The sequence below is a fragment of the Pleurodeles waltl genome, chromosome 12 (genome assembly GCF_031143425.1).
Source record: "Pleurodeles waltl isolate 20211129_DDA chromosome 12, aPleWal1.hap1.20221129, whole genome shotgun sequence".
NCBI lineage: Eukaryota > Metazoa > Chordata > Amphibia > Caudata > Salamandridae > Pleurodeles > Pleurodeles waltl.
Window position 1 is genome coordinate 67,937,753 of NC_090451.1, and position 26,817 is coordinate 67,964,569.

General features: G+C 45.0%; 1 protein-coding gene across 1 annotated transcript in view; it reads left to right on the plus strand.

Annotated features, from left to right (window-relative positions):
* Positions 1-25,418, plus strand: part of ZFR2 (zinc finger RNA binding protein 2) — a 641,917-nt gene extending 616,499 nt beyond the window's left edge. The window contains exon 19 of the mRNA XM_069216682.1: positions 23,870-25,418. Coding sequence (XP_069072783.1) covers positions 23,870-24,046 — 177 coding nt within the window. The 3' untranslated portion in view covers positions 24,047-25,418. The remainder of the gene's footprint in view (positions 1-23,869) is intronic.
* Positions 25,419-26,817: the final 1,399 nt, after the last annotated feature.

A 26,817-nucleotide genomic window follows, 5' to 3' on the forward strand; every position in this document is an offset into this window, starting at 1 on the left:
AACCAGTTAGCAGACAATCTCTCTCGGGATCACCAACAGATCCACGAATGGGAAATTCATCCCCAAATACTACAAACTTACTTCCAAAGGTGGGGAACACCGCAAATAGACCTATTTGCAACAAAAGAAAACGCAAAATGCCAAAACTTTGCATCCAGGTACCCACAGGCTCACTCTCAGGGCAATGCGTTATGGATGAGTTGGTCAGGGATATTTGCATACGCTTTTCCCCCTCTCCCACTCCTTCCATATCTAGTAAACAAATTGAGTCAAAACAAACTCAAACTCCTACTAATAGCACCAACTTGGGCAAGACAACCTTGGTACACCAACTTGGGCAAGACAACCTTGGTACACAACACTACTAGACCTCTCAGTAGTGCCCCATATCAAGCTACCAAACAGACGAGATCTGTTAACTCAACACAAACAACAGATCAGACACCCAAATCCAGCATCGCTAAATCTAGCAATTTGGCTCCTGAAGTCTTAGAATACGGGCACCTAGACCTTACACAGGAATGTATGGAGGTCATAAAACAAGCTAGGAAACCAACCACAAGACATTGCTATGCAAATAAGTGGAAAAGATTTGTTTATTACTGCCATAATAATCAAATTCAACCATTACATGCATCTGCTAAAAACATCGTCAGCTACCTACTGCACTTACAAAAGTCTAAGTTAGCTTTTTCATCCATTAAAATACATCTCACCGCAATTTCAGCTTATCTGCAAATTACGCACTCAACTTCATTATTCAGGGTCGCAGTCATAAAAGCATTTATGGAGGGTCTGAAAAGAATTATCCCACCAAGAACACCACCAGTTCCTTCGTGGAATCTCAACATTGTCTTAACACGACTTATGGGTCCACCTTTTGAACCCATGCACTCATGTGAGATACAGTACTTAACATGGAAAGTAGCTTTTCTAATAGCTATCACATCTCTCAGAAGAGTAAGTGAGATACAAGCATTTACTATACAAGAACCCTTTATTCAGATACATAAACATAAAGTAGTTCTACGAACAAATCCTAAATTCTTACCCAAGGTCATATCACCGTTCCACTTAAATCAAACAGTGGAACTCCCAGTATTCTTTCCAGAACCAGATTCGGTAGCTGGGAGAGCATTACATACATTAGACATTAAAAGGGCACTAATGTACTACATAGATAGAACAAAACAAATTCGCAAAACGAAACAATTGTTTGTTGCATTTCAAAAACCTCATACAGGGAATCCAATATCCAAACAAGGCATTGCCAGATGGATAGTTAAATGTATTCAAACCTGTTATATAAAAGCAAAAGGAGAACTGCCTATTACACCATAGGCACACTCAACAAGAAAAAGGTGCTACCATGGCCTTTCTAGGAAACGTACCAATGACTGAAATATGTAAGGCAGCCACATGGTCTACGCCTCATACATTTACCAAGCATTACTGCGTGGATGTGTTAACAACACAGCAAGCCACAGTAGGACAAGCAGTATTACAGACTTTATTTCAAACAACTTCAACTCCTACAGGCTGAACCACCGCTTATGGGGAGATAACTGCTTACTAGTCTATGCACAGAATGTGTATCTGCAGCTACACATGCCATAGAAAGGAAAATGTCACTTACCCAGTGTACATCTGTTCGTGGCATGAGACGCTGCAGATTCACATGCGCCCTCCCACCTCCCCGGGAGCCTGTAGCCGTTTTAAGTTGAGAAAAAATTATAGACTTGTAAATTTGTAAAATATTATTTTTAAACACATTATGTACATACATACATATTTACTCCATTGCATGGGCACTATTACTATATACACAACTCCTACCTCACCCTCTGCGGGGAAAACAATCTAAGATGGAATCGACGCCCATGCGCAATGGAGCCGAAAGGGGAGGAGTCCCTCGATCTCGTGAATCGAAAAAGACTTCTTCGAAGAAAAACAACTTGTAACACTCCGAGCCCAACACTAGATGGCGGGATGTGCACAGCATGTGAATCTGCAGCGTCTCATGCCACAAACAGATGTACACTGGGTAAGTGACATTTTCCATATATATGTTTAGAAACAAAGTGGTCGAAGGGTTGCTGGGCAGTGCACTCCACTGCCGGTGCCCAGTGACAGAGAAGACCAATCTCGAAATTATGTAATGCCGAAAAATTTCACCACACTCCACGAGGTACAAATAAACGTGTATTTTATTGCAGTCAATAACCACCAACGTGTTTCAACTCACCAAGGAGTCTTGATCACGGTCCTCGTGGAGTGCGGTGAAATTGTTTGTCTTTATATATATGTGTATATATATATATATTATATATAACTTATATGTATATGTGTGGTTTTCCTGGGGGGGGCAATTGTGGCTCCCAGAAAACAACACACAAAAGAAAAACAAGCATTTACAATGCAATGGGTCTCGCATCTGCTCGAGTTAGAGCTATTAGTGTTATAAACTCCTAACCCGACTTTTCTTGCCACATAAATTGAAAGTTAAACACTTTCACATAAGGGAGCTGATTCACAGCGCCACGGCCACTATGAGCATCAGGTGAAGAGATACACAAAAGGAAAAGAAGTTCGCTTGCAGTTAAACGTAACGGCAAAAGTGCAATTAGACATGTACCAGGGGCGATGGCCAAGGCGGTAACAAAACCTTCCCAAGGAGGGACAAAGGTAAACCATTTACCAATGTAATCAAAGGATTTTTGAAGGGCAAGCCCACGAACGAGTGGTAGTGATGGGTGTGAGGTGGGCGTTGTTAAAAGCCCAGATACACACCAACACGTCAGAAAAGCAGCGCATGTGCGCTGCAATGCTCGACCTGAAAAAAAATATATATATATAGAGAGAGAGAGAAAGCAAGACACTAATTTTACATAACTTTTTTTTTTCATACATGTGTGCTTTCCCTTGGCAAAGCACTCATGTATAAAAAAAAAGAAATTGCCCCATAGATGGCCACCCTAAGGGCTGACCACCAACAATTTCTTTTTTTTTTTATTACAATTTAGTTTTCCCTGGGGGGCAATTGCCCTCCCCCCAAGGAAAACTAGATATATTTTTTTGACCCCCAGGGGTCGGCCCGTGTTCTGAGGGCCGACCCCACTATTTTGTTTTTAATTTTTCATTTTTTAAAACTTTTAAATACATAAATTTTAATATGGGGGGGGGCGCGATCGCCCCCCAAAACAGTACCGATATAAAAATAATCCCCGGGGGGGGGGAGTGTTGGGTGGTGGCCCTTTTACATGGGGGCCGACCCCCCTAAAGAAGATCCCTGGTGTCTAGGGACGTTTCCTGGCCATGGATCGCAGCCGCGCTGCGATCCATGGCCAGGAAACGGTGCCAGGGAGGCATTGATGGAAAGGGGAGAGCCTCCCCTTTCCATCGATGCCTCCCTGGCATCTGGGGAGGCCGTTTTTGCCTTTTTTCCCCACCGTAGCAAAAGAGGACTCTTACCTGATCTGCTTCTGCTCCGGTTGTGGAAAAAAGTGACGTCAGCGCGCACAAAGGGGCGGGAGGGGGGCGGGATGGAGACGCAGAAGTTGTTCCGCGTCTCCAACGGGGGGGGGGGGGGGGAATAAATAAAAATCGGAGGATTTTTAACCCCCTCCCTGGTGTCGCCACTGGTCGTGACCTGCACCAGGGAGGGAGTGTGGGCGTCGGCCAGTGGCCGACGCCCGCACTTATAGGGTTAACTAATCGAAACAAATAGTTACTTTTTTTCACACAAATGGTATTGTATGTATTTTTTGTTATCAGTAATAACGGTACATTAGTCCATAGTGATCTAATGTTATATGCAATGCTCACATCAAATACAAAGTTATTTAAATCACACTCTTTGAGCTCATTTTATCCTGGTGACAAACTGTCTGAAGCCCACCCCCCACCAGCTTCCACAACAAGCAAGAGCAGTTCATCATCTCCTATAATTCTCCTTGAAAACACTCTAATTAATACCAGCACCCCCTTTGGCGGGGCCCTTTAGGAGGTATAGGTCAGTCACGGCTAGACTGTACTTTATAGTTGTTACTAGGTTATTTCATGTTGTCGTGTACATATATGCCTTAGGGGGTGTGATAAGAGAGCGAGCTCTACTGCATCACAGCTATGCCGGGTTTCTGATCCATATTGCGAACGTGTATAATTTTAAGAGTATATCTGCGTGTCTCCCTGCACATATGATCGAAATTCCTCTAAGTACATATCCCACTCCAAGGAGATATGTGTTTTGTGTAACCCCCTTATATTCCTCTCTACGCAGTGCTTCGCTTTCAGCCTGGCCCCATTCCATCACTTCCAATCTCCACTGTGCTATCTAGGGGGAAACGGGTGATTTCCAGTGCTGCGCGATAGCCCGTTGCGCCAGTATTAGCGCCAAGTCAGCAAAACGCATGGCCACTCCAGCCTTTAGTGATCTAGAGTATAAACTTAGTAGACAAGCCTCCGCTGTCATCCAATAATCATGTTTTGTTACACCTTTGAGTATCTGTGCTATTTCCACCCAATAAGTGTGTAACCGTGTGCAACTCCAAAGCATGTGTAAGAAGTCTGTGTCCACTTATTGGCAACAGGGGCAGCTCGCTCCTGCACCTGAGTATATTTTATCAATACTATGCGGGGTAAGGGATGCCCTATGAAGTATAGAGAATTGTATAAATTAAAATCTGGAGTTTCTGGTTATATTTTTTGGGGTCGTTATCAGTCTGTTCCATTCTGCGTCCTGTAATATACAGTTGAGATCTGTGTCCCATCTTTGACAGAGTGTTTGTAACGATATTCCTAAGTGTGATGTTAGGCCTGTATACAGCCATCAAATTAAGTGTATGTCTTGACCTACCATATGTAACACATTGAGGAACTCAAATGCTGCAGGTTCAGTACCATCAGGCACCCAGTGTTGATGGACAAAATAAATTAAGCCTGCATGGACTAGGAACAGTGTGACAAGCGATGAGCCTGTATAAAGACTAGGTGGGGCATCAATACTCCATCCACAAATAACTTGGACACAGTCATAGTTTCAGACTGTTCCCAAGGCTGTAACCTCTGTGATGATAAAGTCCCAATTGCCAGTGGAATCCCTCTCAATGGTATATGAGGAACGTAAGGAATTGAAGTATGTGTGTAGTGTATGGACATCTGCCAGTATGCCATGGCCCCCCTCACCAGAATGGGGACCCGGCTCAGTGTGGCTGTGTTAGGGCATAACAGCTTATGTAAGTGCCCATTTTGTATCTGTGCAGGTGTATAGCCTGTTTTGTGTAAATTGTATCCTGATAGCCAATACGCTAACCACTGCAATTGCGCTGCTATACAATACACTTTGAAGTCTGGGGCACTCATTCCCCTTCACACCACACTCACACCAGCAGCTGCAATTTTTTCAAACCTGTTCTGCTATGCCCGACCCCCATACCAACCCAATCATTAAAGTATTCAAGGCGGTAAACACTGTGGCTGGAACCACCAGAGGTAGATTAGCGAAATAATACAGTAGCCTCGGGAGGAGGACCATTTTTGACAGTGCCAGTTTACCCGACACAGAGAGGGTTAGTGTAGTCCAGAAGGCTATTTGTGTCTTAATGGAGTTAATGGCCTGTTGCAAGTTACCGTCTAAGATATCCTGTAGGTCTCTATATATATTGACCCTCTAACTAGTGAAATGTCTGAGTTGCCACTGGGATTTGGTCATCACCTAGCACCATTGTCCGCCGTTCTAAAGTATGCTGAAATGCAAAAATACATGATTTTGCAGCATTTATTTTCAGACCCGAGAGTCTGCTGAATGCAATCAGCTCGTCCGCTATTGCGGACATATCTTGTCGTATATCCCGGACATATACTATCATGTCATCTGCATATAAAGAGGTAGCCTGTACTTCACCTCTAAGCGGAATGCCCCAGTCCGGTTCGCTCCGTCACAGTAATTGTGCTAGAGGTTCGATTGCCATTACAAATAATAATGGCGATAAGGGACAGCCCTAACGCGTAGCACAGGAGATGTTATACGGTTCTGAGATGCATTTCCCTGTTTTTGCCCTTGCCGTAGATAGCGAGTATAATAGTCGCATCCATTTGGTGTTGGAGACTGGTATTCTGTAGTGGGTAAGTGTGGACAACAGGAATTCCCAGCTCAATGTATCAAAGGCATGGCATATATCTAAGGATAGGCAGCCTGCATCTAGATATTTTTCATGCAAACTGAACATAACGTGGAATAAGTGACGTATATTGAATGAAGTGTTACGGTTTGGCGCGAAGCCATTTGGTCTGTGTGCAATATCTGTGGTAGAAGACGTTTTGCTAGGATTTTGCTTAAAATTTTATATTCTGTATTCAGGAGAGACGGGTCTGTACGAGGTTAGCTCAAGTGGTGGCTTATTTGGTTTCAGTAAAGATGTAACCACAGCCTGCAGCGTTGTGGGGGGCAAGTGTCCCACCTGTAGTGAGTGATTATATAATTTACTCCAGTTTTGGAACTTTCATAGATTCACATGCTTGAATCATTCCCCGTCGTCGAGATGGGAGTCCCGGTACAATTTTCACAAGTAATGTTAAGACATATTAACAGAGAAAAAGGCCCTAGGCCTCTTCAATTTAATAGTCTATCAGAGTCATTTTGTGAAAAAGACCAAACCTGAGCCTTCACCAATCAGGCGACAGCACCCTTCAGAACCTCCTGAGAGAAGCTCTAGCACCTCAGATTTTCTACCGCACGTCGTGCTAGGGAGTCTCCTCAGAGCTCTGCTCTGTCTTCACACCTTTATTCAACTATTTTCTCTCAGAGAAACTCATTTATTTGGATTTGTCAGCTATTTTTCAACTATGTCTGACAAGGAAAAGAAGAGTCTCTTCAGAGACTGCAAGACTTGTGGGAAGAAAAGGCTTCATTCTGAAGACCCTCACCAAGACTGCATTTACTGCCTATACTCAGATCATTCAGCCAAAGACTGTAAGATTTGCCGTACTTTTTCTTCTAAAACCTTAAAAGACAGGGAAGGCAGATTATTAATATGGCTGCAGAAACTAAAACATAGGAAGGATCCAGTTTCTGATTCTGAGAGTGAGGAATCATCAACATCTAAGAGGTCATCTAAAAGGGCGAGATCACGCTCTAGATCTCCCTCACAAATCTCAAGAAAGGCCCTCAAAAAGACTACTTCAGGGTCTTATAAGGGTTGCAGCCCATCTTCTTCCCCAACGAAAGTTTCAAGTAAAGAGGGGAAAAGGCATTCTTCCAGTTCTGAGAGGCACAGAAAGTCTTCATCTGTTCCACCATCTGTGCCTTTCAAGAAGCCATCCTCTGTGACTGGAGTCGACGGCACCGTCGGTGGGTGCATTGCCGAAGACAACATCTACTTCTGGATTTCCATCGTCGACGGCTCTGACGTCGACATCGTCGACGAGAACAACTACCCCACCGTCGACGAGAACTGCAGCGACGACTTCAGTGTCAGCCCTACCGTCGTCGACGGTAGACTCGTCAGCAAGACTGTCTGCTATTAAAATAACTGTGCGTCCAGCGTCGACGGCACCGTCCATGACGAAGTCTATTTACACGTCAACGATGACACCGTTGACGAGGGAAAAACATCTAAAAAGAGTAGAAAAGCGAACACCAACCCACACATCACCTAGTAAGGTGTCCTCCCTTGTGCCAGTACATCTTTTGGAGGGAGACGAAGATTCAGATGAAGACGGGCCTTTTTGAACAGCCCACAGTCCTTCTGAATTGAAAGTAAAGTACCAGGAAGAAGAGGAATATGAAGAAGCTTATGATCCCCAGCTTTACTCAGAGCAACAGCAATATCAACAGGGGGCGTTTATTCCGTCCTCCCTGCTTACTGACCTTAGAGCGATGTTAGTGGATTACAACAGAAGGTTTCCTCCTCAAGGAGAACAACCTCTTCCATCGCCTATTTCTGGTGTTTCTACTCCACATCAGAGACCAACGTCCTTACATCTCACAAATGTGGCCACTCCGGACATGACAATTCCTCAGGACACCGACATCTCAGAAGGGGATCAGGAAGATGGAGAGCTAATGGACACTCACTCAGAGTGGGACGAGTACATTATCCCTGCTCCTCCTTCTCCTTCTCATGCGAAGGTGGAATCCCCACCAGAAGACATTGGAGGATTTCACAATCTTCTAGAGAGGGCAGCCAGGCGTTTTGCCTTACCGTTACCTACTAAGCAAACAGACTGTTTCCTGTACGATTTTAAAGAGCACTTTCAGAAGTCTGTGCGCTCTATCCCGATGGTGAACTACCTGTGGGAAGAGGGCCTTAAAGTCATGAGTAATCCGGCAACAGTCACAGCAGTTTTGCCACATCTGGATAAAAAATACAAAGCTCCTGATGATGCACCAACATGCTTAACAGGACATCCTCCTCCGGATTCAGTAGTAGCTCAGGCAGCTCAAAGAAGATCGAAGAATCCTTCTGCCCCGATTTCCGCACACCCAGACAAGGAGGGTAGGCGGCTAGATAACATAGGGAAAAGGTTTTCTTCTATGGCTAGCCTAGTAGTTAGATCTGCCAACTCCTTGGCTATTCTGTCTAGATTCGACAGACAGCTTTGGGCGGACATTGCACCTTTTATTAACCAACTGCCGGAGGATGCGAGATCGGAGGCAAATAAAACGGTACAAAAAGGTCAAAACACGTCTGCAGAGCTTATAGACGGTGCAGTGGATATAGCGACCACTGCTTTTAGACAACTTGCAGGTGCAGCTGTACTAAGACATGGCTGGCTTAAAGCCACCTTGTTTCGCCCAGAAGTCCAAAATAAAATCCTAGACTTACCCTTTGATGGTCAAGCGCTATTTGGAAAACATGTCGATGAAGCCCTACAATCAGTCAAAACGGACACGGACACGGCAAGGTCATTAGGGACCCTGCAATATCGAAGATCGTCCTTTCGTCCTAGAGGGCGTGGCGAACCCTCATACAGAGGGGGATATCAACAACACAGATATTCTTCCTATCCATCATCTTCACAGCAGTATCGTCCATACTACTCGCAAAGGCAGCCACCACAACCAGCCTATAGTAGACCTGCAGGCCGTGGACGTTCAACCCGTCCGGCCAAAGATTCGGCTCGTAGAACCTGATGTTTTCAGGGCTCCAGCTACGCCCAGTCCTCCTCCTGTCAATCTGGGCAGGAGGATCTCTTTATTCCTCAGTCAATGGCAAACCATTACGTCAGACAAGTGGGTCCTACAATTAGTGAAACGGGGCCATACTTTAGAACTTATCCAGATACCTCCCTCCAACCCTCCCCACAGGACTTCTTCAAGGTACCCTCAACAACTCAAAAAAGAGATGGACAAGATGCTTCTAAAGGGAGCTATAGAGAAGGTGCCTTGGGCCCAACAAGAAACAGGATTCTATTCCAGGTTCTTCATCATCCGGAAAAAGTGGAAGGATTGGAGGCCGATCCTCGATTTAAGGGAACTAAATGTATACCTAAAGAAGCAATCGTTCTGAATGATCAGCCTGCAAGACGTCCTTCTGTGTCTCAATCAGGGAGACTTTATGTCATCACTAGACCTGAAAGACGCATACTTCCACATACCCATCCACCCTGCCCACAGAAAATACTTAGGATTCACCGTAGCCGGGAGCCATTATCAATACCGTGTCCTTCCTTTCGGACTGAAATCAGCCCCAAGAATATTTACCAAATGTCTAGCACCAGTCGCAGCCTTTCTCAGAAGGAGAAAGCACCAGTTTTTTCCACACTTGGACGATTGGTTGATAAAGGCAAAGACTAACGCAGGAGCGCACAAGTCAACAAAAAAGTGCGTTTCCTTACTGACCAATCTCGGATTCACAATCAACTGGGAGAAGTCCAACCCTCTACCAGTACACAATATTACTTTTCTAGGAGCAAAACTGAACACAGAATCCGCAATGGCATGTCCCACGTTAGAGAGGCAACAAAGATTACTGACTAGTGAGTTCCATACAGAGAAGAGCAAAGATTACTGTCCGTCTGTTCAAATCACTGTTGGGCATGATTTCTTCATGCATACCTCTGATCCCTCTGTGTCTGCTAAAGATGCGCCCCTTACAGGAGCAGCTAAATCGTCAATGGCTCCAAGTATCAGGCACTTTCGAAGACCAAATACAAATAACTCCGATAATGATCAGAACTCTGAGATGGTGGTCTCAAAGGCATCATCTATCAATCAGCCTTTCGTTTCTACAACAGCCAGCCCCGTGGACCATAACAACGGATGCCTCAATGGAAGGCTGGGGAGCGGTGTTACAGGATCTGAAGATAAGTGGCAAATGGCCACTGCATCTGGCATCAATGCATATCAATTGGCTAGAACTCAGGGCAGTGCACCTGGCCTTACAAGCGTTTCTCCCAAGGATCTCAGGATCGCAAGTGGTGATAAGAACGGACAACACCACTAGGATGCACTATCTCAACAAACAAGGAGGCACAAGATCTCTCACCCTCTCCAGGGAAGCCCAAGCGATCTGGAACTGGGCCTCGCAGCAAGGCATCACACTATCAGCGGTACCCTTGCCTGGAATAAACAAGACAGCAGATGCACTCAGCAGGCAGAAATCGGACTGCCATGAGTGGGAGCTAGACCAGACAGTACTGAACCATATTTTTTCCCTGTGGGGGACACCAACGGTGGACCTGTTTGCAAACAAAGACAACGCCAAATGCCGGTTCTTTGCAAGTTGGCATCACCAAAAGGGATCTTGGGGGAATGTGTTTTCGATAGTCTGGTCAGACATCTTTGCTTACGCCTTTCCTCCTATTCCGTTGATCCCAAGGGTCCTCACGAAGATGAAAACAGAACTGTGCACTCTGATACTGATAGCCCCGTACTGGCTGCGCCAACATTGGTTCGCAGAACTTCTCATTCTGTCAGTCAAACCTCATTCCACTGGAGCCATTACCTCAATTACTAACGATGAACAACGGCCAGGTTCGGCACCCCGATCCGCAGTCAATGAGGTTATCAGCATGGCTCCTCACCACAGAGAGTTCGCGCATTTGAATATCCCGCAGGACTGCAGGGATATTTTGTCAAAAGCCAGAGCGGATAGCACGAACAAGACGTCTCAGTGTAAATGGAAGAGATTCTGTGCCTGGTGTCATCAGCGTCGGATTGACCCTCTAGTCTCACCACCAGAGGAAATATTGCTGTATCTCTTACTACTAGCTCAATCTGGCCTAGCACACTCGTCCATTAAAGTTCACTTAGCAGCTATAGCTGCATACAGACGATCAGATAACACACCCTCACTCTTCACTTCTCGGCTGATTACGATATTTCTGAAGGGGCTTTTCAGGGTTTACCCTCCTTTCAGACCACCACCTCCTTCGTGGAATCTGAATATTGTCTTGGCACAACTGATGAAGCCTCCGTTTGAACCGATCCATTGAGCTTCCCTCAAGTTCTTGTCATGGAAGGTTGCCTTATTGGTAGCCCTTACATCAGCTAGGCGGGTCAGCGAGGTGCAAGCGCTGTCCATCCAAGAGCCATTCCTGCAGCTTAAACATGATAGACTGTTAATGCGCACTAACCCGCATTTTATTCCAAAGGTTCCGTCAGACTTTCACATAAACTAACCTTCAGTCTTCAAGTCTTTTTTTTCCTCATCCATCTACTCCGGCGGAGAGGGCATTACACTCCTTAGATGTTAAAAGATGTGTTCAATTTTGTTTGGACAGGACTAAATCTTTTCGACGCTCTAATCAGTTATTCGTGGCGTACAGTGCTCCTAGGAAGGGGTACCCACTATCCAAGCAGAGTATTTCCAGATGGATCGCCTCAGCCATTCGCTTTTGCCATCAAGCAGCGGGCAAACCTTTGCAATCATCTGTGCATGCTCATTCTACGAGAAAAGTCTCATTGTCAGCGGCTCTGTTTGCTGTAGTCCCACTACAAGACATTTGTAGGGCAGCAACATGGAAGAGCTGTCATACTTTCACTAAGCACTACTGCTTGGAATCTCTTTCTCAGGGAGAGGTAGCAGTGGGCCAAGCGGTTCTCAGGAATCTCTTCAGGTGAAGGTGAGCCATTTCTCCTACATCCCTCTATCCTAGAACAGGTATGCACATTGTTTACATTTAAAAAAAAAAGAGAGAAAAACAGAAATGTATATAAGGATAAAAGAACGTTATGACAATCACATAATTAAGCAGGTTTGAAAACAATGGTCATGTTACAGTAGTGTCTTATAATAATTTCTTTTTACTGTTTTTCTTGGTATTTCATCATGTATCTGTACAGGTATATCTGTGTGTAATGGAGATATATATATATATATATATATAGACATATGGGCGTACACTTATATAGTTCATTATTATATGCAGGATGATAATAAGGTTTTGTGGGTCAAAATATTTTTTCTATTAGAGGTATTGTCATATTACAATGTGCATAATTATTGCTCTCTACTCTGATTCAAGCATGTGAATCTATGAAATTTTCTTACTCCAGTATTGGAACTAAGTTACTTACCTGTAACTGTAGTTCTCCAGTATTGGAATCTTTCATAGATTCACATGCGACCCACCCGCCTACCTGGAGAAGCTCACTTCACCTCTTTCTTTCTTTATATATTTAACATAATATACGCACTTGTGCTTGGAAAATCTGAGGTGCTAAAGCTTCTCTCAGGAGGTTCTGAAGGGTGCTGTCGCCTGATTGGTGGAGGCTCAGGTTTCGTCCTTTTCACAAAATGACTCTGATAGACTATGAAATTGAAGAGGCCTGGGGCCTTTTTCTCTGTTAATATGTCTTAACATTACTTGTGAAAATTGTACCGGGACTCCCATCTCGACGACGGGGAATGATTCAAGCATGTGAATCTATGAAAGATTCCAATACTGGAGAACTACAGTTACAGGTAAGTAAATTATTTTCTTCAACAGCTGTGGAGCTAGCGTATGTATATAGATATTGTAAAATTCAACTGGCAATCCATCGGACCCTGGCATCTTGTTACATGACATATCTCGAACCGCAACCGGGTCTTAGCGAGATAGGTGGAGTGAGTTATAATAGACAGCAGCTGTGAGGAGCACAGAAATCTGTCTATGCGCGTATGTAACTTGTGTGGATATGAGTAAAAAGAGTATTCACGTAGTCCTATATTTATGGCGCGCCAGGCATCTACTAAGAATCAACCCTAAAAAGCTGTCCCCTCCATCTCTTCTGAAAGCAAAGCGAGCAAATGTGTTTCTTGGAGATATACTATCTGCGCCTGTCTTCTATGTAATTGGGCTAATATTCTATGCCTCTTATGTAGTATGCCTAGGCCCCTGACATTCCAGGTCAGGATTGTATAGGAAGCCATTTCCGCCTGTGCCGTTTTACGTGTGGCAATGCAATGTTGATAAACAATACAGTACAGTAGTATATGCTGATATGTTGTGACAAGGAAATCTGCTACTTGCTGTAAACTTTGAAAAACTACATTCTCTGTCCAGCGCCATGCAGTCGTTCAACTAAACATTATAGCGAACAAAAAACATATGTATTTTCAAACAACGTGTGCCTACGCTTATGTGGGGGACAGAAGCCATTGTAGAAAGTTACTGATCATTTGCTGCGGAGGGCAACTTAGACCCGACCCCGGTCTACCTTTAATATATGCTGTGCTGAAGTGTGTCCTGGTATGTATATATACAAATACAATATATGGACAGTGATCTACCCACTATACATCACACTCTCTACAAGGAGTATGAGGGCCACACCCATTTTAAGTAAAACAAAGCAGTCCGGTGCAGTAGGTGTATGCAACTAAAGTTTGCGTGCCAACTGTGGAGTCAGAGGGAAACATGGCTATGCTCCCAACTGAATCAGAGTCAGGGCCACCCTTCGGTGATGTATCCACGCTGACCTGATCAGCACCAACGTGCAGCTACGAAGCACCTCTAGGCGGCCCAGTAGAGCCTGCTGCGAGGAGGGCAGAAGACAGACAGACCCCTCTGGAGCTCCAGCTGGTTGAGGGCGCAGTCGGCATCACCTTTTCTGGAGACGCGTAAGCTCCCAGGCTTCTCCACTGGGTTTGGTGAAATCAAGAAAGGTGTTATCTAGCCATGCACGCGTCCTGTCTGGCGAGTCAAAAAAAGAGTAATTTCTTGTCATGCTAAATGCGTAATCTCACCGGGAACAGCAATGCATAAGTAACTCCAGCAGTTCGTAAACCTCTTTTGATAGCTTGGAAAGTAGCTCGTCTCTTTTGTACTGCAGCTGTATAATCCGGAAACAATGAGATTTTCACATTGTTGACCTGCATTGGCCCCTTTACCTGGGCTTCTCCAAGCAGCACATCTCGGTCTCGATAGTTTAACATTTTTCCAACAAGAGGTCGAGGTAGGGGGCCCGGAGTAGGTTTTTTCTTCGGTACTCTGTTGGCTCTTTCCACTACAAATAAATCTGAGAGCCCCCTGTGCGGCTACCACCGTTCTGAGACAGTTCTCAATGTACTGTGTTGACGGTTGTCCTTCCATTCCCTCTGGGAGCCCCAGGATGCGAACATTGTTCTGACGGGCACGCCCTTGAGCGTCCTTGGCCCGTTCTTGCAGGAGCTCCATCTGCTGTGTTAGCTTTTTGATCTCTACATCCTGGGACATGCTGGCAGGCTCCAAGATGGCAAGTTTAGCCTCATTGTTTTTGACACTGTCCACTAACTTACGATGTTCATCTTTAATGAAGGATACTTCTGTGGGAAGAGCTCCTGTTCGATGGCCAGTCGGGATTCATGAAGATCCAGGTCTAATTTGTCTTGAGGCGGCTCTTGTGCTGTGGGAGGAATACAGGACAGGGAAACTTGAGTTATGGAATCTCCAGAAGGCGACGAACAGGAAGGTGCTCGGGAGTTCCCGGCACCATGTTTAGCTTTAGAAATCCCCATCTTCGTTACTGCGAAATCCACAGATGGTATATGCTAATTATTGGTTATAAGTGTCACCACCAACAGTGGCCATTGGTCCCTGCCTGTAGAAGATTTGGGGGGGAGGGAGGAGACGCGTAAAACCCCACTCGTCACAGCTGTAAACTACTAGGTTTCGCGATTCCAGAGGAAGTAGGCGCTTTAATCGATATCGATATTCACTACCTGTGCTGTATATGCTCAGGTGTATTTACCGTCAGGGACCACCATACTGGCCCTCAGTTCAGTTTCCTCCACCATCTCACCACTCCGTTTCCAGCCCAGAGGGATACGGTCCAGATCATGAGCGTCACCCTGCCCACAATCAGATCATGCTCTGGTCTGTATGGGCCTTTGGTGCTAAAATGGCCTACGTGCCTTGTAAATTTTAATTCATTTGCACCTGTGCAATCCCACCGAAACAGTCGCTGGCCTCCTCCCCACTCAATCCACACAATCATCCCCAGGGAGCCCAGCCAGGCCTTCCTGCAATACAATCGGATCAGCATTGTGGCCCTCAGAATGGGGCACCATGTGTCCCTTCAGAGGCGACGAGCGGGCACTGGGCTCCCTTGATAGCCCGTCCGCTCCCACTCACCTCCGATCATGCTAGGGGGGCACTAGACCCTGATACAGTCTTCAGCGGGGTCCTGCAGTGGCGGGCACTGTAATATTACACGTTCCAGCGTGCCAGTGGTCGCATCTGCCCCATTAGTGACGGAGGGGGTATTGGATACTGTGACCGCACCCAAGCGGCTCAGCCCAGGCGGCAGGGGTGGGGAACGTGCTCCGGTGCCCCGACGAGCACAGGTACCCACCCGCTCCCACTCACCCACGACAGGTGGAATGCTCCGCTACTCTCCAGGCGGCGCCTCTATTCTCACATAGCCAGGAGGCACCGCCGGTCACTCAGCAGCCTCCCTACGCAGAGCTGAGGAGCGGGCCCGTGGCCACCGCGAAGCTAACGGCTCACCCGCTCCCACTCACCTCTGCACGATTTCAAAGCTCCAGTCTCCCCCCAGCGTCATTCACTCATGGCAGGGTCAGCTCCAGTTCACGTAGGTGGCAGTGCAGCCCAACTCAGCAACGAAGGGCAGCGCAGTGCGACGTGCCGCCCAGAGTCCCTCCTTCACTATTTCGCACTCAGCGGCTATTTATATTGCATTATCATTTTGGCATTTCCTTTCTCAAATATATGAGGTGTCACTTTACTGGTACTGGAGGATTATTATAGATTAACCAGGGCCGGTCCGGGAGCTCCTCTGCAATACGTTCGCCATCTTGGGCTGTTAGCCACGCCCCCAACAAATAAAGTTACTTAAGGCAAGAAAAAGAAGGAAAGAAAAGTAGTAAAAGGGGAACGAAGTAAAAGGCAGCAATGCAAAAGGAAGGAAAAATAAAGGAAACTTAGAGAAAGGAGAAAAAGGCAAGAAGGAAAGAAAAATCAAAGGTGAGAAAGCAGGAAAAAGGATAGAAGGAAAGATTTAAACAGGAAAAGAAAAATGAAAAAGAAAGCAAACAGAAAAAAGAAAGGAACAAGAAGGGAAAAGAGGCACGTGTAAAAAAAAAAAATGAAGAAACAAGCAGAGAGGAAAAAGTCAAAAGAAGGCAAAGGGAAAAAGACAAGAAGGAAAAGACAAAAAGAAGGCAAGGCGAAGGAACAAAAAAAAAGTGAATTCAAGAATGAAAAGGGGTAAAGAAAGAAGGGAAAAAAAGCAGAAAGAAGGAAAGGCATGAAAAATGAAAGAAATAGGCAAAGGCAAGAAGGAAAGACAGAAGGACAAAGGGATAAAGAAAGGAGAATGAAAAAAGGATAGAAGGGGAAAGAAGGAAAAAGACTGAAAAATGAAGAATGGAAGAGGGAAAATCAAAAGGAAGAAGGAAAAAGAAAGGAGTGAAGTAAAAGGAGAAAGTTAAAAGGGAAAAGAAAAACAAGTAGCGGCAGAAAAAGCAGAAAGAAGGGAAAAGAATGTAGGAAAAATGAGAGACAAAAGAAAAAGGGAACGAAGGGCAAGAAAGAACAACAAAGAAGGATAAGAATAAAAACAAAGTGAATGCAAGAAGGAAAAAGAAAAAGATATTTAGAAAGGAAGGGTTAAGTGAAAAAGAAATAAGAAAACAGTGGGCAAGAAAAGGAACAAAGGAAAATAAGTCAAGAAGTAAAAAGTAGGAAAGAAGAAAAGGAAAAAAAGAAAAAAGATGGCGAGGAAAGAGGAAAATAGAAAGTAAAAAAGTAGACAAATGAAAAAGAAGGAAAATAAATTAGGAAAAATTAGCAAGAAACAAGGCAAGAATGCAAAAAGGAAGACAAATACATGGAAAGGAAAAAGAAACGAAAACAAGGGAAAAGATGACAAGAAGGAAAAGGAAAAAAGAAGGAACAAGAAAGATGGAAAAAGGCACAAATTAAAAAGGAAAGGGAGGAAAGAAGAGAAAGTAAAAGTAGGAAGAAGAAAACAAGGAGAAGAGAGGGAAGAAGGAAAGAGTAAAAGTATGAAAAAGAAGGCAAGAAGGATAGAAAAAGGAAAAAGAAGACAGGAAGGAAATGAAATCACGAAAAATGCGGCAAGAAGGAAGACAGTAAAAGGACAAAAAAAGGGAGTGAACAATAAAGAAAGGGCTAGGAAGAATAAGGAAAAAAGTCAAGAAGGAAAAGCGAAAGCAAAGGAGGGATAGAATAAAAAAGGAAAAAACAAAAAAGAACAAGGCGGAAATAAGTAAAGAAGGCAAGGAAAAATGGAAAAGAAAGAAGGAAAAAAGCAAGAAAGTAAATTGGAAAGCACAAAAAAAGAAATGAATATTGGAAAAAGAAAGGAGAGAAAGAAGGGAAAAGATGATAAGTAAGAACAATGAAAGAAAAATAAAAGGTAGGCAGGAATGACACAAAGGGGCGGAAAAAGGGAAAGAATGCAATAAAGAAAAAGGGAGACAAAAGCAGGAAAGGAAAGAAGTTACGAATGAAAAAGATGGAAAGAATAAGAGAAGAAAAAGGCAAGAATTAAAAGAAAGAAGAAAAAGCATCACAAACACAAAAAAACGAAAAAGCAAAGAACAAAAAAAGGAGCAAGAAGGAAAAAGAAAAAGGAGCAAGAATGACAAAGGAAAATGAAAAAGAAAAGTAGAAAAAAGTTACAGAAGGAAAGAAGGCAATAAAAAAAAGAGGAAAGGAAAAAGAAAGAAGAAGGCAAGAAGGATAAAGGCACAATGAAAAAAGAAGGCAAGAATGTAAAAGAGGGAAGAAAGAAAAAACGAAAAACAGATGAAGGAAAAGAGAAAAAGAGCAAAAAGACTAGTAGAGGGTGAGGGAAAGAATGAAAAGGCAAGAATGACGAGGGAAGGAGAAAGAAGTAAGAAAAAATTGGGAAAGGGAACGACAAAAGATGGAAGAAGGAAATAAATAGAAAGAAAGTAGAAATACAGAATAAAGGCAAGGACAGAAAGTGGAAGAGCAGCAAGAATGTAAAAGTGAAGAAAAAAGAGGGGGAGTAAAAGAAACCCAGAATGAAAAAATATGAAGGAAAAAAGGAAAAAGTGTGTAAAGTAAAGGAAAAAAGGAAAGAGATGCAAGAAGGTAAAAGATCACATCACTTTTGTGTGCTACAGGATTGAACTATAGTAGCTCTCTGTCCAGCCTCCCTGTAGCACTTTCTTCTCAGATAAATTGGTGCTGCAGACATGCCAAAAGTGGAATCACCCTTCTATGTTGGTCAGATGATTACCGTGAAGACATTTTCAGCTCAGTCACACTCCTTGAAAGATTTGGGGAGGATCCATCGGCTTGATCCTAAGAAAGCTTTGCGTTTTTACTTCGATCCTATGAGAGACTAATTTTTTGTGGGATTCACTTGGATCAAGAAATGCAAGGGGTTGCAAAAGATAACAATGCAGTTGGGTAGTCCTCTGCATTAATCTGGTATGCGCTGGGAAAGAAACCTGTGTGCTCATTGCATTGGAGCCAAGGCCGCTGTGTTTCCATTCGCAATCAGTACCAGTTCTGGACATTGACTAGGCTGCTATGTGGGTGTCAGTGCACACATTTGGGGAAATAGTACTACCTTGACAGCCAGGTCTGCTGAAGGGCTATATAGCCCGTTCCGTCCTGTAAGACTTCCTAATCTTAGTGCCTTTTTCAGACTCCCACCTTTTGGAAGTACTGTTGTGTATCCCTTCCAGAAGAGAGACATTTGTGGCTTCAAGTATCCATCAGAAGAACAATGTTTCTTAGTTTTGGTAAATGCCTTTTGGTGAACACCTTATGTAACCTCTGATTCCTCACTGCCCTCCCATATCCAGTTCCATATAGTGAACTGATATTCCAAGTTAGATTTTGGTTGTGTTGTCTTCCGGAATTTGTTGGATGCACTCTACGTCTGTTGTGTCAGGAGAACAAAGAAACTGACATCAGCATGCAAGTGTGGCACATAGATGCCGCTCCTCTCCATCACCTCAGGGCAGTATAAAGTCACTGCAGAGCCATAAAGCCCAACGTACCAACGCACAGGGACCATTGCAGAAACAATATTTGATCCAGTCTGTCTAATGAAAATAGTCTAAGGGGCAGGAACCTTTGGTTAGATAGAGTACTCACAAGAAAGAGTGTTACCAATGGTAAGTAACTTGTTCCAGACTTGTCTGACTCCTATTGAATATATTTAAGGCGAGGAGTATGCATGATGATTATGCATCCTCCAGAAATATTGTTACCTAAGGTAAGTACATTTTACTCCATAGATGTCCCAGAAGATGGTACCTTTCTGTACTTTTTGTGAATGTTTGGGCCGTTCAGAATGAGGCTGACATTCAATGATTGGAATTTCAGTAAATGTTTGTATTATCTCTGTGTAGCATCCTTACAAACATGCACTTTAATGCCTGCTACTTTAGTTTGTTCATACAAGATTGTGAAATGTAACTGCAAATCAACAGCTCTCCCCTCTCTCCAAAGTGAGAAACTTGTTTAATTAAGGACTGTCGCCTCTATGTCAATGTTGTGATTGGTTGTGTCTGAATACTTGATTCCAGTCGCAGCCAATGACCCTTAATACTGGAGGATCGTCAAGCCGCAGTCCAGAAGCAGGCACTGTAAAAAACAAAAACAAAAAAAACACAGTGCCTTTAGGCTTCAGTTCCAAAGCTCTTAATCCGATAGAAACTTCTAGCTGTAGATTCCTTGCCTATGAATTCCCTGGCGTCAGCTCTGAATCCGGAAGATGCGCCTTGTTTTTGAGCGGGCTGCTCCAGTGGGTGGGTCTTCGGACCCCGCGGGGTCAGCAGAGGCCCCATCGGGTTCGACACCAGCGGCTTCGGCCTCAGTGCCGTTGGGACCTCAGGATCCAATATCGGATCCGGACCGGCGCCAGGCCTGACGTCAGCGCTCCCCCCACCACCAGCACCCACTGGTGGTGGAAGCCCCATCCTCATTCCTGATGATCCTGTGCAACGTCACACAACGCCGATTCTGACAGCACTGACTCAGCCAAGATCAGTGCCTGAGGCTTATTTTGATCAGCCAAGCACAGGTGCAGAGTGGGAGGGGTCTGAGGACCCTTTGGAATATGGATTAGAGAAGCAGGACTGGTATGAGGATCTAGGGGAAGCCAGCAGACTGGATAATTCTCCAGATGCTGGTATGCTCTCACTTCCTTCTGTGGCTACGTGGGAGGGAGCATCATACGCCATGGTAGAGCGGCTGAGGTCTGGGACCTGGAGTTGCCTACGGTGCCAGTCAGGCCTAACATTCTGACAGAGGTGCTTCAGCCGGGGGTTGCTACATCGGAGCTGATGTTACCCTTTAATGAGGTCCTTACTGATGTCCTGCTGGGGACATGTTCCAAACTCAGCACAGGGACTCTTGTGAATAGGACAATTGGCCACCGCCATCGACCAGCTCCTACCGACCCTAGTTTCCTCACCTAACACCCCACCCCGTAGAGCTTGGTGGTCCAAGCCTCCACATTCCGGGGTGCCTTCCCTTCCGCTTCCCCAGATAGGGAATCCAAGAGGCTGGACTAACTTGGGAAGAAGATGTTTTCTTCCTCCAGCCTGGCATTGACGTCCGTAAACACCTCCCGCCTACTGGGCCGTTTTTCCCCATGCTTGATGGGATACGGTGGCACAGGTGCTGCCCCAGGTCCCGGGGGGCGTACGGGACACTCTCACCAAATCTGTCAAAGATGGGAGAGATGCAGCCAAGTTTACCATTCGATGTGGCTTGGATACGATCGACTTGCAGGACAGGGCGATTTCCTCAACAGTGGCCCTTTGTCGCCACACCTGCCGGCGTACCGCTGTGTTTTCGGGGATGTCCAGGCAAATCTGATGGACATGCTGTTCGATGGCTCAATCTTTTTTAGTGATAAGGCAGACTCGGCAGTCGATCGGTTCAAGGACTCCCGAGCCACGGCCAGATCCTCAGGCCTCTTGGCACCCACTCGCCAGCAGTATGCCTATCGCCCCTTTCGAGGCTTCGGGAGGTGCGGGGTACCACGCCAACCACAGCTCAGCCACAGTCTTCCAACTTCACAGCATCCAGTGCGAGGACGTGGTACTTTCAGACCCAGAGGTCGGCCACCTCCCAGCCCCCCTCTTCCACAATGCCCAAGCCCTCCTAGTATGGTTCTGCAAGATCATGTTTGTCCAGTTGGAGGGAGGATTCAATTTCATCTCCCTCACTGACAGTGCATAACATCAGACAAATGGGTCTTGTAGATCATACAGAAAGGCTATTCCCTCCCTTTCCAGTCTTTCCCCCCCTCTATCCCTCCATTGAAAGAACAGCTGATGGAGGATCATTTAAAGCTTGCTCCGCAAGGAAGTTACAGCTCTCTCATCCTCATCCTGCCCGCCCACAGGCGTTACTTGCGGTTCAAGGTGGGCCATGAGCTCTTTCAGTTTACCGTGCCCCTTTTCGGTCTCACCAGTACTCCTCGGGTGTTCACCAAGGTGATGGCAATGGTAGCAGGTCATCTGCGCAGGTTGGGGATTTCAGTCTTCCCCTACCTCGTTGACAGGCTGCTACACCCCAGGCTCTCATCGCCCACCTTCAGACCTGCATTTGCTGGGGTTCACTATAAACATGCCTAAGTCACACCTGACTCCCTCTCAGAAGCTCTCTTTCATCTGAGCTGTTCTCGATACAGTGCAGTTTCGGGTTTATCCTCCCGAGCAGCGAGTCCAGGATATTCAGGTTATGATTCGGAAGTTTCGGCCTTTATCCTGGATTTCAGTGAGACAGACTCTGAGGCTGTTGGGGCTCATGGCTTCCTGAATCCTGCTAGTCAAAAATGCCAGATGGCATACGAGGGCTCTGCAGTGGGACCTGACGTTCCAGTGGGCACAGCATCAGAGAAATACTATCCCGAGGGCTTGCAAGCTCATTCTGCCCATGGCAAAGCCGTTACCACTGCATTAGGTCTAGGTGTACCAGTCCTGGAGATCTGTCAGGCGGCAATGTGGGCAACTTTACACATGTTTGCAAAGCATTACTGCCTGGACAGTCGGGTACGAAGAGCGGGCACTTTGCCCGATCAGTCCTACGGGTCTTCTTAGTGTAAGGAGTAGTATCCTCAGCCCACAACCAGGAGGTTATGGCTTCGGTATCTATTCAAAGGTAAGTAGTCTGCAGCTAGAAGTCTATCAGACGAACAAGTTACTTAACCTTCGGTAACGCATTATCTTGTAGAGACTCTAGCTGCAGAATCCTTACACCCACCCATACCTCCCACCTCTGCGGATTTATCTAGTAGGATTAGGGTTTATCCCTTTCAGGGCCCTAGTTTTGCACAGACAAATTGTTGGTTCTATCCAGGACTCTGCACTTATGGCGTGGAGGTTTTGTGGATAAAAGAACTGATGTACATATGCCAGGGTGGTGCCTTTATAAGCGACCGTGACATCACAGGCTTCTCCAATGATGTTGACGAAGCCACGCAGAGCTAGACGACGCACCCAGGTCCGAACGACGCCACCTGACGGCGCGCTCAGGGTATTGCTCAGCATAAAGATTCTGGATTCAAAACGGAAGCCAGGGAATTCAAAGGTAAGGAATCTGCAGCTAGATAGAGTCCTTACCAGATAATGCGTTAACAAATGTAAGTAACTTGTTCATCATGGCTCCTTATTATGACAGACCGTGACTGAGAGCTCTGCAATTAAAGCTGAAGGCAATGTGAGTTTCTCACAATGCTCGTCAGTGGGCAAAAAGAAAAAGAAAAATATACTTGCCTACCCTCATCCTCAGCTTCTGCTCCTGGTTGTCGTCCATTCAGCACGATGGCACTTCCTAGAGCCTCGGGCAACTCCCCTCTCCAAATCCCGACGCTGCAGATGAGCAGCATGAGAGCAGAGCCAGGATTGGCCGGAGCGGGCTGCCTCGAGGCTCCAGAAGGGACAGAGGGCCTGTGCCTGCTCTCCACTCAGCTGCCTCAGACAGCTGAGTGGAGAGGTTTACACTGCACATGTGAGGCTGCCAGTCAGCAGCAATGTCCCGCCCCCACACACTTCAGGCTGGGAGCATTGAAAAATAAAATGGTAATTAATTTTATTACCATTTTATTTTTTCACGTTTGCTGCAATGGCATCTGGGGGCGACGCTCATCTGCCTTAATTGAGGGGGGGGGGGGTAGGGGACGCCTCTGCTTGATTCTTGGTAGATCAAGCGAGCGGGATGTATGCGGGTGTGCATTTCCAAGTTCACACATTGACGGTAAAGGAGGTTGGCTTTGCAGTCCAGTACTTTCGAGTTCTCCTTTCAAATGCCCACGGGGTCTTAGGTTTGGCACAGAACTATAAAAATGTTTAGCTGTAGAAGACATTTTTGCTTTATCTTCCTCTAAGCGTCGCGCACAAGAAGCTAAATGCCTATGAAGAAGTGTGACCTCAACAGCAGTGGTTTTGTTTCACTTTTCTTATTTCTCTCTCACTCTTAGCACGCCTTAAGGATGGTGGCTTTCAGGCAGATCCATAAAGTGCTGGGTATCGACCCATTTCCACCCTCAAAATACAAGCCAAACTTTTACAACCGGAAACGACGGCGAGACGCGACCGAAGTAGATGGCTTGAGCGATGGAAAGAAAGACAAAAAGGACAATGCGGAACAAATGTAACCATTGTTAGCATTGGCAAAGAGACAAGATTTCATTTTTTATATGTATAAATATATATATACATATTATATATATATGAGTTGGTGTTTAGTCTGAGAATTTTGCAATTTTAGTGTTTTTCCTTGAATAACGTACTGTAGGTTTGTTTTAAAACGTGCTCACACCCTTAAAATTAAAACCTAAAACAAAACGCTTTGAAAACGTAATGGTCTCATTCCCTTACATCGAAGGTGCTTCCATCTTGAAGGCAGTCTCTAGAATGAAATCGTTTGTCTGGGATGAATTATACCCTAGTATTCTGCCCTTTTTTCTAACGCCATTTCCCATAACACCCTGCGGTAGCCCCACCATGCTGCACAATTCATGCTGTAAGGCCACAGCTTGGCAGTCTTTTCAATAGGGGGCTTCATAGAATTTCTATCTGAGTTGGACTTGTCTGGGGACCTAGAGCTGGGAGTCAGAAAGAGATAATAGGGTAACAAGATAATCACTTAGTTTAAAGCAGGCTTAGATTTATATGGAGGTAACTCTTTCTAAACTCTACAAACTCCAAGTTATTCAGCTCTGTCCGCAACATTAATTGAACAGCTTCTTATCTCGGCGAAAATGCTCAGAGTAATGGCTATTTCTGATTCTCTTCTTCTAGTTTGCCTGAAAGTATGTGTTAGGCAGGTTTGCCAAAGATCTGCAACGTCCCATGCCTCACCCCGACCTCACGTCCCCGTCCCCCCCGCATCACGCCATGTTGTTGTCAGAGTGCAACCAGATGGGGTGCGTCACCTCTCAGAATAGTGTCTACTGCAGACCTTTAACCTGCTACCTGTCAAGACTTCTGGATTCCAATGAGTGCCTTCTGTGCGGGTGTGGGTTGGATCTGCAGAGCTAATGACAGGCTCGTCTTTTTCATGATTTAATTTCAAGATTCCTGTTCACAATACAAACACGGCGGGGGTGGGGTGTGAGTGGGGTGGCACATTTCAGTGGCTACAATAGAGTGGGTGCCTAGTTTCAAGTTAATGCTCTGAACAATTGGTTAAGTAAGAAGAGAATTGTTTGTGTACATTATAGCTAGCCCTGTTTGGTGGACTCTATTTTCCAGAGCCTTCCAGACTACTTAGAACTGTTCATACTTTTGTTTTTCTGACGGTCTTTCAGTTTGGGCCAGTGTAATATGTTTTTGTTCACTTTACAGTGTTACGTCGAATAATCAGTTTCTGCAGTTATTGAATTTTGTTTGTTGATGTTTTCTCTGTGTTAAAAAAACAGCCTGTGACGTGGCTTTAAAAGTTTGAATGTCTTTGTAGTGCTTCCTGACAAAAAAGGGAAAAAAACCTTAAACAAATAAAAGATTAAAAAAGAAAGGAAAAAATTATTCCCCTGGTCTGTGTTGTATCTGGGTATTCTTGCAACTTTGTTGCATTTGTTGTTGTGTTGTAATCACTTGCCTCTGTAGCTAAACATGTTCACAACTCTCTCACCATTTAGGGTACCACAGCAACAAAGCTACGTGGCTTGCAACATCCGTGCATATTTAACTTTCTCCCCTTTGTATTTTAGAAGCTAAAAGAGATAAACGACTATTTAAGGCAAAAGGGAGAAATATCTGTGCCATCCAATCAGATACAGCATAAAACTGCAAATCAGATAGTTTGCTTTATTTACCTTCTATGCCGCATTTGTCTCTGTTTCTTTAAAGAATAAGCTGCTCTTGGTGATCTCCATCATGAAATCTCCATTAATATATAGAATTTTAGATGGATAACAGTGAATTACCGGGTTGTTTTTTTCACCTAAGGGGTTCTGAGTGACATCAAAATAGGCGAGAGCAAAGCACCAGTGGTGTTGCTCAGAACCCAGAGGTAAAAAAAATGCTCATAATTCACTCTTTTACCCTTCTTTAATGTGATCTTGTGCATGGCCCCCAAAGTTATCTGCCAGTGCCCCTTCTTTCAACCACTGAGCAGGGACAGAAGAGTAATGGGGGAGCCATACATTACGTGGCCTCACCTCCCTGACCCAAGTGTGAAAAAATACCTGCCATCTTTAACCAACCCCACACAGAAGCTCGGACAGCCCTGAGAGCCTGGCTTGGGAGAACTTATTAACAAATAAACAGCAGGTAACGAGTTTTGGTATCAACTATTGGTACATCATTTTAGTGAGTTACCAGATTAAGAACCCGGTATAAACAGTAGAGGCTTCCTATGGAAGATATGCATAACATAGATAAATAATGAACATCTGCAACCACGTGGGATCCAAGAACAGTTTCACAAGGGAGAGAAAAAAAATCTCCCTATAAACTAACTATGCAATGCATATGAGAATTCGGTTCTATTCAGTGCTGGATCTTTCTTGGATCCATATGCATAGGTCACTCCAGTATGTTGGGGTAGGAGACTCTGATTACATGCAATAGCAGGATACAACACCAATAAACCACAGAAACTAAGTAGCCTATCCACCTCACTGGCAATGACCCGAGCTCCAGCCAGTGAGGTTGAGATACTCTGCACTCATCTTTCCACAAAGTCTGCATTGGTTCAGAATTGTGCCACATGTGTATGCAAGAAGTTTCCACAGAGCTCTGGTCTTCTTTCAGCTGCTGATTAGAAGCCTGATGTTTTCTTCAATGCTCTGGATGCCCTCAAACCTTTAGGTACTTCTGTGCTTCCTGGGGATTTGAGCCAGAAAGTAAAATTTTCCTCTTTGGCTGCGACACTTAAAAAGCTGTTTTCAGGCACGGTGGGGCTTGTGATAAGATGTGCCTG